We start from the raw sequence: 15,600 nt of genomic DNA on the forward strand, positions 1-15,600 counted from the left end.
CCCCCCCCCCATACAACGAAAACACCAGTCGGTAGTCGGATTTGTTTCATTATAACTTAGAAGGACCTAATTTTACTTACAGAAAACAAATATTACATATTTCGTAATACAGTGTTTAAACGAATAAAATTTACCTAACTACTATACAATATAAAATATTATTATATATATATAATTAAATTGTCAATTTTAAGAACGTGTGATACTGACACATATATACATGTTAAAAAGTAAAAATACCACTACATATAGTTAATTATACTACATACATTGAATAAAAAAATTGTAGTCGGCATTTTTCATATTATTCACTCCCCCTTGATTTTTTTCTTCGGAACGGCCCTGCCCCAATGCTAAATGTTTAAAAAGTCATTTTGTTCCGGGACTAATTTATTAATTTTGTCAATAACATTGTCGATAAAGTTGAGGGGCTCGGCTCACGGCTCGCGTCAGATATAATAATAATTGATGTAATAATAAGTGAAAATAATAAATTACAAAATGTTGGTAACGTGAATATGGCAACACCGTATAAAATATTTTATGTTCAACCATGTTGCTAAAAAGGTCTTTGCTCAATCGTGCTTTCCCGATATAATAAAAATGTAATATTAAACATGATTTGCCGTTAAAGGGTTTACTGAGAAATACGGCACTGATTATAGTACAGGTATAGTTGCCGGTAGTGAGGAGAATAATCGAATCATTCCATTATAATTTTTCGATTATTAAAATAATGAAATTATTTTAATAATCTAAATAATGGTACCAGAAATATTTATCAAAAGCAAATTAATTGAATTATTCAACAAATTACGAGTTATATTCATTGCCCATTGAGTATTAAATTAAGAAGTCGACTGTCCATCAGTATTGTATTATTACATATTTTATTTTTAATCATTGGTATAATTCCGGTAATTGGTATCGGTAATCGCCTCACTAATCGGTTTAATACGTATAAATATTTGGATTGAAAATACATTTCACTTTCATGCTTATAGAGGCTGCATCCAAATTGCATGCCAAAAAATAAACATAAATTGGAATATCCGAATTGCATGTCAGGTCTCAGAAGTTTCTGTCCGAATTGCAAGCCACATCTCAGAGGTGCATGCCGGTTCCATTTTAGCAATTTTTTTTATTATTTATTTTTAATATCCTGTGATGCTATATTTTATCAATCCATTTTCCCTCTCATTTTGAAATCAATTCTACCTTTCTTATATATAATAGGTAATATTTCAGAAATTACATCATACAATTTTAAAGTTAATCGTCTATATTACTATATATCTATAGTTAATACTCTATCTTATTGATAAAATAATATAGTTAACTGGTATTGGTAGGGTTACCATAATATTTTTAGACCAAATCCGGATATCAGTTTCGTTTCACGGGGGGGGGGGGGAAGATAAAAATTGAAAATAATATTGTTATTTCATTAATACAATTTTACTTAGATCTATGAATAAAATCTCTACATAAGAGTTATTAGGTTAAATATGTTAAAACAATACAAATATGATACATGAAAAAAAAAAAATAAATTACATATTGTACATTTATACAGAGTGAACACGAAAATCTGTCACCTGATATAACATTTTGTATCAATATAACCATGTTAAACGATTATCTTTGTAAAATCCGGACATTTTTCAAATCCGGACAGATGTTTGAAATCAGGACTGTCCGGACGAAATCCGGACGTATGGTAACCCTAGGTATTGGACATCATTAAATGTCTACACATACGTACGTATACATACCTATGGCTTAAAAATTAAATTTTAAAAATTTCTAAAAATAAGCTAAATGTTCAGTGGCGAAGCGTCATAGGAGACAATGAGACAATGTCTACCCACTTATCTACGGATATATAATTTGGTTTTATTATATTTTATTTATTTTTATATAATGTATATGTACTTCAATATTTATCATAGTTTTACCATTGATTATAAATAGTTATAGCATTCAACTCTAAGGAATACATCAGACAAATTCATAAAAAAATTACTAATAACTTCAGTCCAGGTGCCTAACTACCATTTTTTTATATTAATTAGTTATAGGCAGAGCTCGACTGGGGGGGAGGCGCAGGGTAACGGCGAACCCCAACTAATTTTCAGAAATTTTAGCGTCCCCCTTCTATCATGACGTTATAATTATAACGATTAAAACGTTTTTGGGGACGCTCCTTTTTTTAAATAACCAGAGTCCCCCTTCTTTAATTTTGCCAAGTCGAGGACTGGTTGTAGGTACTAACAAATTTTGTTTTGACGTAATTTGTAGGAAGATACAGACAAAACTATTTAAAAAATTACAATAGAATCAGAGGAAATACAGTAAGAAGACGGCAATTATTTTCCAATAATCGTAAAGGTAAAAAAACTTGTTCCAGTGGACCTGATGCAGATTATGGTATGACTATACTTATTGCTTTAATGTTTTTTTAAATATTATACTTATTTATACAATATTTAATTTAACAAATATTATAATATTTGTAATTAGTAATTACTACTATTATTATGAATATAAATTTATTATTCGTATTTTTAAACTAAAATATTATATTTCACGAAATTGTAAAAATCTAGGTATGGCGGAGCCTTTATTGGACGTTTTGACAACAGATATTTTGGAAGAAAAAAAAGTTTTTAGAAATATTAAAAAAAACTAACACGGTGGACATTGAAATATCTACAAGAGGTCAAAATGAGTGTCAAAAGTGGTTTCAAGAGCGAAAATTACGTTTGACAGCATCAAATGTTGGCCAAACTTGCAAAATAAGGAAAACCACGAGTAGGAAAAATATAGTATATTTTATGTTATACGCTCCTGCACCTCACGCAAAATTTTTGCAGTATGGGCGGGTGACAGACAACATCGTTGCTCGTAAAAAAGCAGAGGAAATTATTGAGGAAACTGTGCAGATGTGTGGCTTAATAATAGATCCTGTAATTCCTTACTTAGCAGCTAGTCCGGGTATTAAAATTTAATACTTGTATACAACCAGTGGCGTTCTCAGGAATTTTAAATGGGGGGGAGCTCTGAAAATTTACTAGAATACAAAAGTGGGGGGTTCTGCCCCCACACCCCCCATAGTCATAATAATTTCAAATGTTGTACTGTTTTAAAAAACCACATTATCACAAATTGTCACCAAATTGTCACCAAATTGTTAAATTGATAGCGCGGTCGTGTCATAGAACATGTTCTATGGTCGTGCTCCAATCCAACTTGATAACCGTGGTACTGGTTACTAATGACGTATAAACCACTAAATTATAATCAATAAAATCAATAATCAATTATTATTAAACTATTGGAATAATTTTTAAAAAATACGGCCAATGGGGGGTTCAAACCCCATGACCCCCCCCCAAACATCGTAACATCGTATTAAGATATACTAAGAATATAATAAATTGACTCTTAAACAAACCCCCGAAAAAAAATTCTATCTACGTCACTGATTACGACCAGTTGTGGACGATGTACCGGTAATTTTGGCGCACGTCATTAGACGCGTACACAATCAGTGGCGGATCCACGGGGGGAAATGGTTTTGGGGATAATCCCCCCCAAAAATTGGAAAAAATATATATTAAAATCAATAATTTTATGAATTCAGAAAAATATTTTTTTTTTTTTTTTTTAGATACGACGGAAAGTATATAATCTTTATTCATACAAGAAAATAGTAGTCTGAAATTTAAATTAATGTATTATATTACTTGCTATTATCTTAATTCATTATCGATTACTAACTGCAATGTTAAAAAAAATTTTAAGCGATTAAGTGCTGAAAACGTTCTTTCCGGAGTGAAAGAGGTAACTGGTAACGTGGCGAATAATTGTAAAAGTATTTTAATGTTAGGTCGAAGATTGGTGCGATGAGAGGGTGAATCAAGAGCAGAATTCGGTTTTGGAATAGTATTTTGACTCCATTGTTGCCTCCATATGAAGCCCTGATTGTAGATGAGGTATCATCATGGAGATCTTGGACATATATTTTAGCAGCTTTTATAATATTTATATCGTCATACATATTTAAATTGGCCGGAATAAGTCCTTCAAGTGGCATAACATCAATAAGCCTTTGATTAAAACGAGCATTGATTCTATTAAATAATCAAGATACATTATACATATAAACACGGCCCATGGGGGGGGCTATAGCCCCCTTAGCCCCCCCCCTTGGCTACGCCACTGCATTTTAAGAACAGTTGTGATGGAACCAAAAACCAGTGTACGCAAACTGACTGGTATGATACTATTCCCTACTTTCATTTTATTATGGACTGATATTTTTACTCTTGGTACACCGTAATTAATCGTTAACAACTATTTATTTTTATTAATAAAATATTTAAATTTGTTTATTATGTAATACATAGAAACGAGTCATTAGTCAATAGTTACTATAGTGCATAGAAGATATACTGGATAAATAGTTATCATAGTTTATAGTTTGCATGGTCATAGTCTATAAAACAAAATGTTTTACAGATTCTATATAATAAAAAAATTTTAATTTTTCTTTATAATTTTATTTTATTTTATTTTGTGAACTATGTGTTTAATACCAGAAAAATATTGAATTAAAACAGTTAATAAATAAAAAATAAATAATGAAATGAATAGTAATAGCATTTAACTCAAATATCATAATGTGTTCTTGAAACTAATTACGTACTCGTAGTCCGTGTGGTCATCGTGGAAAAACTATGGATCTTACTTTATCCTGTAAACAAACATTATACACGAAATATTAATAAAGAGTATAGTATTTTATCGCACATTTATATCGTATTTATATATAAGTAACCTAGTTCAGGATACGTTAAGTGTTCGTAGTGTTAACCGTTTGGGGGTATTGATGTACTCCTGCAAACCGTTAACTAGCTCCCATTGACTTTTTTTAAACAATATTATGTATTATACTACTATCAGGGGCGCATTAAGGGGGCAAATGAGACATTTGCACCGAGCGGAAGTTTTAAGGGGGCGTTAAATTTAAGAGAAAATGTATACGAAATAATATATGTAGAAAAATAATATAAACTGCATTATATCTCTCTACCCAGACTTCAAAGTCTAAAAGGTATCATTAAAAAAATATTTGTTATATCGGAATCTCCAGAATTATAACTTATAATAACTATATAGCGATATTAGGAAAAAAAGTCATTTTGTTATGTAAAATGACAATTTTCTTTTAGGCATAGTAAAACATTTTATTATATGTTATATTTAATTGAGATTCTTATAATTATTATACATTATTACTCATATTACAAACAAAATTTAATTTTTATCTATTATTATTTTATAATTATGATATAAATATTTTACTTAAACTACTATTTACTTATTATAACATGTTGTACAAAAGTGAAATTTTGAAGTGTACAAAACGTTAGTTTTAAGGCAAATACACTTTTTATTTTGACACTTGGACTTACACATTTTAAAAATCCTTGGCCAATTCTTGTGGATTGAACTTTTATCAATTCATAATACTGTTCATCAGATAAAAAACTAGTATTAGTGGCCAAATTTTTAAAAAAATTTGTAGTTCGTTATAAAAATTTGACTTCATATAAATCGTATGCATAGTCGCAACACCAAAACGAGACACGAAAATGACAAGAAAAATTACGATATTGTAATAAAATGATGTATTGTAAATAAATTAGTACGTTCAATATTGTACCTCAGAATTATTATTATAGTAGTAAAAGAATATTAATATCTTTATCGCGTTAAATCGTGCACGCACATTTATGATAAACGATAAGTAAAGTCGTTGGTAAATAAGCGATATCCAATTTTGTTTGTTTTCTTCCTATGCCTACTCCACTTTTGGCATTATACATAATACCTAGGCAGAGCTTGTATTATGTATATTGCTGAATGATTTTTGGTATTTTATATAATGTCTAGGCATTTTGCAAAATACCGGATTATCTATCATATATTGCCGGTAACATATACATTGAAACTTCATCACCACTTGTTCATAAAATCATAATTTCCATCCAACTTCTAAGAATATTAATAGTGATTATAAACTTACTGATAGACTATGGTTGGCGAAGAAATATAAATATAATAATAAATCTGCGGAAATTTTTGAGTGTTCGACCTTCGACGGAAAGATAACTTATTTTAGATAAGATTATTGTCAATTCGTTACCCGTTTGTCTGTATAATATTACACCATATATTTACTATGGTCCCGCTCATCGTTAATTTAGGTTTTAATAATTTGTTAAAAAATACTATACCTACGATCATTTTCTACTCTCAGGCGCCTTAAGAAATAGTTTCGTCCAAATATGGGAGAGGAACGCTTCACCGGTCTCGCTTTGTTCAATATTCACAAAAATATAACCAATAATGTTAATAATATTATTTCTAAATTTGGAAAAAATAAAACAAAGAAGATTTACTTCTTAAAAATAATAAATAACTTTGTTATTTAATTTTAAAAATTAACAATTTCATATATTAATAACGTTCTAATTTTAATTAATAATTTATTTTAATTATTTTGTAAGTGTGAATTATCTTTATGTCCTTCCAAAAAAAATGACCCCCCCCCCAAATTTGAGTTCTATATCTCCCCTGATTACTATCTTACTAATATTATGTTTTTGAAAAAAATAAAAATGTAGAAATTATGATGTATGATTTGGGAGTTGTCAGTGATGTAATTATAACTATATTACAATAATAACACATAATCACAAAAGTTTTTTTCATTATTATTAGTTTTTTTTTTCATATTGTTTTTTTTATTATGTAGTACATCATATTAGGTGTATATCCTATACAGGTACTAATAATTAATATATACATTTACATATATTTACATATAAACAGACACAAAAATATGAATTATGATTTATAGATGTAGGTATGTAAATTATATTACATTCATGTAGGTTATATTAACATTGATTTTATTATAACATAATGTAATTTAATTGTAAATCAAAAATAAACAATTTTAACTGTACATCAAGCCCACATCAATAATATGTCATGAACATACATATATGTACGCCCTTACGATTACATAAATGTTAAGTCGAAGTAATAATTGTTCTCGCTTTGCTCGGAAATTTTTTTTTCTCTAATTCTTACATATTTATTCATCATTTATTTATTTATCCATAGGGGCGTACAATTTTGAAACCTAATATATTGACCTTTAATACGCCCCTGAATATTACTATTATAATTATTATATCGAATAAATTGTCTAAATATCGATGTAATAATATTACATATATATATTATATACATGATCTGTGATCACAACTGACTTGAAAAGTTTTTAAGAACTATATAGGCATAAATGGTGTATTGTATATTTAGAACTTATGCAATATACTGACTACGAACATTAATAATTAAAAACTGATAGTCGTCAAAAAATGAAAACAGTCCGAAATAATGTAAAGGACAAACAATGTACCATGTTGGTTGTGTCATTCTTACTTTGAGAATTTTGATTTCTTCTTTTAGGTCATTCGACTCTTTAGCATTACGTATGGCCTGTTCTTCACGCGCGTCGGCCATATCACGTACTAATTTCTGCGTCATTTTAATCTTTTCCGCCAACTCTGCTTCCAATTTTTCATTCTCGGATATGTGCTGTTGCACTATCGTCTCTGAATCAGATTTTTGTTTTTCGCTCTGCGGTTTAAATAATTAAAATATTTACGTCATTAGCTGGTCTAAAATAATGTATTTATATGAATTTAAAAGTCATTACAGTGGTACTATTCAACGATATATTTCAGAGGGGAATCAGTGGCGAAGGTTATCATTGAAAATCAAACAAATAATCATCTAGTGTATTTAGATGTTAAAATGCATTTAAAATTTTTTAGAGGCTGAGTAAAACGCGTCAACAAATAATAAGATTATTATGGAAATATTAATATTGATGCTATTGTGTAAAGTACGGGGTAGAAATACGATTGAGAACGGTTATTATCTCCGAAACCTTTTTGACTATTGAGAACGCTTAGTTTTATAATTCTATGCAAAGTTGCCAAATATAGAGTAGTCTGAAAAACTAATAGTTTATAAACTTTAAGTTTGTGTAATTATTTATATTTGAGTTTTGACGTAAATTTTTAAAGTTAAATATAAAATGCATACAGCGTTATTTTAATATCAAGTATGACTGATATTTTTAATCTATATTTTTCATTTTTTCTTATAGGTAAATTTGTATAATTATTTATATATAAGTATAATAATAGAATAATTAAATAATAGATTACATTTTAAAATTTGAATATCATATTATGAAATATATAGGTACATACGTTGCTATGTTGCACGGAATTTCGTTCTCGATAGTACTAGTTTTTTGGGTTGGCAGTTATTTTATAGTTTCATTTCGAGTGGTCTCAGTTGTACCTTAAAAAAGATGAAACGTTCTCAATCATACAGTAACCAAATACGAACACAATTGAGCGCTCAAGTGAGGTGACTGTTAAATAAGCGAATAAATTACGCCACTAACGACAATTCGCATTCGTAATTAGTCGAAAATTCGTAAGTCTCCGCTGTAGATAAAGGACTGGAAACCATTTTTAAGTTCTGAGATGATGCTTACAGAGGCGTTTTTATTTAGGAGGTCAGTGCCTCAGCCATACCTCCATGTTAAAAATAAATACTTCTCTGGGTGTCTATGATAAATTATTACTTAGATAGCACTAATATCCTTATTACTAATTACCAGTAATACTTTTCGGATCCCTTTAGCCATCACGCTCTCGTGCAGTTTACGATACCCATCGATGGTGATTTTCATTTCGTCACGGAGACGTATCAACAAATTACCTTGTTCTGGACATTCTATCGTAACTTGTCTAATTATTTCGTCTATATACATAATTACAGTAAATAACATTAATCTAAATCAAGTAAATATTAAGTAGTTAAAATAGTTATCAGTTAAAAATTTAATAACAAACTATTAAACCTAATCGAATTATGTTTTCAATGACCATTTGGTCAACTTCTATAAATGTACAGAGTGGGATTGTTAGTCCAAAATAATTATGAATTGATAAAACTTACTTAACTTACTCGGTCAATAATACCCCCTTGATAATTTGCGATAATTCTGTAAAAGATTTAGGATTCACTCTTACACGTAACCTTTGCCCTAATATGCATATCCAAATAATCTGTTGTAAGGCTCTAAAACTGCTTGGTTTCATAAACCGTGTCTCTACAGATTTCCACTTACTCACTCCACTAAAAACTCTATTCTGTTCATTAGTCTATCCCATCCTTGAGTATGGAACCATTCTCTGGAACCCTTCCACCACTTCTGCATGTTCCATGATTGAAAGGGTACAAAGAAAATTCCTCCATCACGCTGCTTATAAATTAAACATATCCTGCCCAACTCACGATTACACACAAATCCAACACCTTTTTTCCTTAGAAAGTCTCGCTGATCGCCGTCAATCAGCTAACATATAATTTCTATCTAATCTACTTTCCTCTAAAATTGACTAACCAGAATCACTATCTCCCATTTCATTTAATGTCCCCTCCCGCCATACACGTTCATCTGCTCCATTCCATATACCATTCTCTTCCTCAAACTACTATCTTAACTCCCCGATTATCCGTCTTATGCGCATCGCCAATACTGACCCCTCACTCTCTCTCTAAAACCGAGCCTCGTTTCCTTAAAGCAAGTTAATATTTATTGTGTATTTTCATGTATTAAAGGGTTCGTCCCGTAATGTAAATAAAAATAAAATAAAATTGTCCCAACTCGTTGCTATTTTTTTTTTGTATTTTTAATGATCGTCAGTTTTTGATCCATGGATGATTGGGGGGTTAAACAGGAAAATATATTTTAAAAATAAATAATTTATGAATTAAGAAAAAGATTTTTTTTTTCTTTGAGAATGAAGGAAAGTATTTAATTTGTATTATTTATTCGTACAAGAAATTAGTTGTCTTAGAATTAAATTAATGTATTATATTACTTACTATTACCTTAATTCATTAATTCATACACATAAGTATAATTTTACAATTAAGTAAGTTTTGCATTATATTTTTCTTGAAAAGTTCTTCAAAAACTTCATAAACTGATATATTTATAGATTTATGAATATTCATAGAAGCTAGACCGTTGAGCTTTTTTTGACCTGTTTTATTTTTTTAATTTTACTCCTTTTTGATATTCCGATTAATCCCAATAATGTAAATACAAAATTCGTCAACCATTTTAGAAACTTAAAACAGTCCTGTCACGTATCTCGATAATATACATCATAGATGTTTTCTACCTCAAATTAATCTGAGTTATACACAAAATATAAGTAAATAATAAAATCAGTTTACGAATAACAATTGATTAGTGCATGTATAATGTATATACATAAGTACCTAATAATAAAATTATACATAAGATAAATTTCATTTTTAAATGTGCACAACTGCCTTTCAAAGAAAAACCCTTGATCAATCACTGACTGCAATGTTATAAAAAAAATCCCAAGGGAAAACATTTTTCAACCTCCCCCCCCCAAAAAAAAAGAAAATCCTGGGATACGCCAATGATGATCGTAAAAAGTGTCATAGCACTTGATATTTCATTATTTGAAGTATATATTTAATAAATTTATATTGATTATATTAAAAATTAATAAATCATTATTATTAATAAATTAATAATCAACTATATCATGTAGATGCGTTTTAAAACTTACTGAAACATTGAAGGTATAGTTGCTCTTTAATCGGGCAAATGCCCACCTCTCTGGCATTGAATTGTTTTAAATACATATCTAACTTCTCGTTAAGATTTTTCACATCCATTTTGGTACCCGGATGAGTAGATAATTTTTGTTGGTAACATTCACCATTCTTTTCCCATTTTCTTGTCATTTGCATACGATCCAAAACATCACTGCATTTTAGTGTCTCATTATTTACATCAGAGGTCAACGAGCAATCATTTTTTTCTGTAGACTTAGTCTGGTGAAATTATTTATGACCAAAAAACGAATTAATAACTTACAGTGACTTTATTGTGAATTAACACAGTAAGTATAACTAAGTTATAAGTATTAATATATACGTAGGCACATGGAGTACCAACTAATTTACTGTTTTGGAGGTAAAGTAAAAAACTTATTCGTAGAAAAAAAAAACTAATAATGTTCAATTTAATTTTTATCAAATTAAAATTAATGAATCGAAATAGCTGAAATTTGAAGTAAAATCTATTTAGGTCTGATCATCCAATTCAATTTTTTTATTATGCAGGTAATTTCTAAAATGTTCTTCTGTATTTTGAAAGAAACAGATATTCGATTTCAGTTCCAGTTGATTAATAAAATACATTAAAAATGTTTGTATTTTAAAAAATTAACATATGAGTTACTGAATAATTGAGAAACAAAAATTATTAAATCATGATTCCAACAAAAAATGATAAAAAACTAAGAATTGAAGCCATTATTTAAAATTTAAATCGGACAACTAGGTGAATTTCATTCCAGCTTATTGGTTTAAATACATAAAATATGTAAGCTACTCCTGCCCTCTAATAAACATTGATTAAATATAATTTGTTATAATATGTTGTTATTAATTATTACTTTATCAGTCTTAGTTTCCGTTGAACGCGTTAACAATTCTGGTTTGCCGAAACGCACCAAATTTACTTTGGGTGGAAGAACTTCTTTGTCAGCATCCATTTTTTATTCGTTTGCCGTCAGAAATAAAACACGATTTAATGCTACTGCCGTTAAATGTGTAAGTAATTACGTGAAATACTAAAAAATTGTACCACGGAAGTTATCGATCGGTAAAATAACTAGTAGGTACATGGGTATCTAATTTCTTTGGTTTTATCGTAGATGGTAGGAGGATAAGGTTAGATAAGACCAACCCTCATTCTCAGACATCCGCACCCACCGAGCATCAATACCCGCACCCCAGGAACTATTTGCCCTCCACCTTTTTGAAGCACCAGCGATTTTTATTTTCACGGCCTATCAATCGTACGACCGATATGCACTCTGATGAAGATACAACGATAAGACATTTATTTTACGCCGCCGATATTTTTTTCGACATAACTCAATGCGATCGACCTGATAACGGACAATACGAATATTAGGTATGTGATTGGTCGCGGTGGACCACTCACCAGAATGACCCACAGAAGAGTAATGTTTAAATAAGGTACTCAAATGTGATATAGTTATAATAAAAAGCACAGTATTTCAAATTACATTCGACAGAGTAACAATAAATAAATAAATAGTTCGACGGAACACGGAAGTATAAAAGTCGCACAAGCGGGTATAAAAATTACGGAGTAGATATAATAAGTACATGAGACAAAAACCGATCTGACGTCAGACCGTAACCGTCGACGTTTGAACAGACAGGGTTTACATAATTTACAACACACAAGGAGTATATATAAAACAGTTCAATAATATGATAATGATAATAAAATATGCAAAATGAGGTGACAGTTGGTAATACGTGATAGTGGGCTACGCACCTTATCCCCACAAATAAATTGATTTATTATATCGGTTTTCCGTTCGTCAGAAAATTAGTTATTCGACTGTTCATAATATTAAAGCTGGAGTTCCTTAGGGTGACCTTTCACCTATATTCTATAATATATTTACCGCTGATATACCTACAATAAGCCAAACTCTTCTCACCTCATTTGCTGATGACACAGTAATACTTTCGTCAAATAATATTTCTGATATCGCATCTCAACATTTACAATCACATCTAAATAAAATAGAATCTTGGGCCAAAAAATGGTAAATTAAAATCAATGACGAAAAAACCACTCAAGTGAATTTTTCACTAAACAAAAGAGAATGCCCCCCCACTAAAAAACAATAACAAACTAATTCCACTTCACCAGTCAACCAAATATCTAGGTATAACTCTGGATAAAAGTTTGACCTGGTCAAACCACACCAAGCAAAAACGAAAAGAACTAAACTCTCGTCTCCATCTACTTAGACCTCTACTAAAATCAAACTTAAGTCTCAAAAATAAATTACTCCTTTTATATTGTTTAAAGGCAGCCGCATACACGCAACGTTATACTTGACAGGTATACCTGTTCAGGTAACCTGTACGGTCAAACCGGAACGTGTGTATGATAGAACCTACCTTCAGGCATACTAGCATATGTGTTGTTCGAATAGGTACAGGTCTCAGTTGTCCGCATCGAACAAACGAAACGATTCACGTTTGAATATTGGGAACCGGAACCTCACCTAAACTCTAATTTAAATTAATTTTAAAACCGGAACATTTATTTTTATTCATTAAAAATCGGAACCTCACCGGAACCGATAATTTTTTGTAAAGGTTTTTTACGGTAAATTTCGGTATTGTTATAATTTCATTATTTATATCCAGTGGCGCCGAACCCCCTTAACAATTTTTGTTAAAACAATAGCTTAAATAGGGTAGGTGGTCCTAGGGGTTTAGCCCCAAATAGTCATTAGGACCTTAAGGCTACTTATATAATGTATCATAAAGTAATATTATAACAGTATAATAATAACCTACACATTTTTAATAACAGATTAGTTTTACAATGTAACAATTATAACTTATTATTTATTTATTACACTGACAAGTGACATTTTTGGTGGGTGCTACCTTCTAAAAATAAATTTGACAACAGTACTTTTTTTATAGTTCAACGCTACTGGCATACATAAGAAACAATCTCACTTGGAATAAATACGTATAAAGTACTTATATTTTTAACAAGATTATATCTTGAAAACTTAAATGTCCGTGATATAATTAAACAAATTAAAATCAAAAAAATACATTTTATTTCCCACCCGTCAAAACATAACTTTTAATATACTTTCTGGCTACATTGAGTAATTACTCTATGACCAGCTCGCATGTTTGTAACCATTACGAATCACACTCTCGTTGGATACAAATATAGGTACAACACTTTATTGCATTGAATACGAATATTGATAGTTTACAGCCATCTGAATTCGAGAATTCGATACAAAATAATATTATCATTTATCAAATCAGACTTGGATAATAATACTATTATTTTCCGTGACCACAATTAAAATAATATACGCGTGAGTATAGAATTTAGTGAAGATATTAAATATTTAATTAACTACTACGTAGCCATGGTGTGTGGTCAATGAAGAAATCATTTTTCGGTTCAAAAATATTAGATACATCCATTTTATTGGTCAGTGATCCACGCTAAAAATTGGTTTGTTAATTTGTGTTTGATATATTGCATCTTATTAAACATATTTTCATCAACGATCAACAATCTCAGTCGTACAAAAGACTGTCAAGTACAGATTACAGTTGAAAGGTATTGTTTAATTAATTTCATTGTTTTCTAATTAAAATATATATTTTTAAATATATATCTATCTACTGTTAAATGAAATTACACAGAATTTAATTTATAAATAATTATATTAAGGTTATAAATAATATTTCTTCGCGAGACTATAATTATATAATTAAATCAATTATAAGTAACTAGTAATTATTTTTAAACCAACATTTCTGCCCCTCAAATTTTGGCCTTACCTATCCCTAAAATTGTTAGTTAATAAATAGTAATTACATATTTTAATCATGGATCCCTTGTATTAATTTATGTTACTTATAAAAAAATTGTATTTTCAGAAATATTTATTTTTTCAATTAATAACAACTATGGAAGCTAGTCTTAAACCAGTTGTAAGTATTAAATGTTGTATAATTTAAAATATTTTAAATTTGATGTAATTATTAATACTATTAATCATATATACAACAATTATTGAATCTTACCAAAAATGTGTATTATATATTTATAAATATATGTCTAAGTTTATAAAATACAATTTATTGTACTATTGTATATTTTTTTTTTAAGATATGTTTAATTTTATTGAATTAATCTTATTTTAGAAAATATTTAGAATTATTTTTTTTAACGATTTTACTTTAGGAAATATTTAATTTGGTACGATCAATTGTTCACCAAATAAATTTTAACAATTTTAATAAAATGGCACAAAAAATTATTTCCATACCAAAGAAAACAATTTATATATTTGAAAACATAGTGAATATAATTTATTTTCAGGTATATAAATATTATTAATAATTATAATAGTTATTAAATTTGTTTTTTTACTTATCTAGGCTTTAAATAGACCCAATTTTACAGTTTTATACGCAAAGTTATGTGCATACATGGCAAATAATGCTGAATTTAACAAACTTCACAATTCTAAAACTAATTTTCAGAAAATTTTAGCACAAAAAAGCTTTGATATGTTTACCTCATACTATACTCGTACTCCACAGAAAGAAGTACATAATTTAAAAGAAAAGTTTATGAACAGTAATATGGTAACTAGTTATATTTTGTTAATATAATAATAGTATTTTTGATAGTATATTAGATTTTATAATATAATCTATAGTTATTATAATTATTAGTCTTAAGTCATTTCAAGCTTAATATGAATCTCAGTATTG

General features: G+C 29.0%; 1 protein-coding gene across 1 annotated transcript in view; it reads right to left on the reverse strand.

Moving 5' to 3' along the window:
* LOC112685956 (33 kDa inner dynein arm light chain, axonemal-like) overlaps nt 1-11,774 on the reverse strand; it is a 12,869-nt gene extending 1,095 nt beyond the window's left edge. The window contains exons 1-4 of the mRNA XM_025558029.1: nt 11,676-11,774; nt 10,782-11,049; nt 8,780-8,925; nt 7,525-7,722 (exon numbers count right to left, since the gene is read on the reverse strand). Of these exons, the coding sequence (XP_025413814.1) occupies nt 7,525-7,722; nt 8,780-8,925; nt 10,782-11,049; nt 11,676-11,774 (711 nt within the window). The remainder of the gene's footprint in view (nt 1-7,524; nt 7,723-8,779; nt 8,926-10,781; nt 11,050-11,675) is intronic.
* Between the last annotated feature and the right edge of the window lie 3,826 nt (nt 11,775-15,600).

Source organism: Sipha flava, unplaced genomic scaffold (genome assembly GCF_003268045.1).
Source record: "Sipha flava isolate LNK unplaced genomic scaffold, YSA_version1 299_pilon_pilon, whole genome shotgun sequence".
NCBI lineage: Eukaryota > Metazoa > Arthropoda > Insecta > Hemiptera > Aphididae > Sipha > Sipha flava.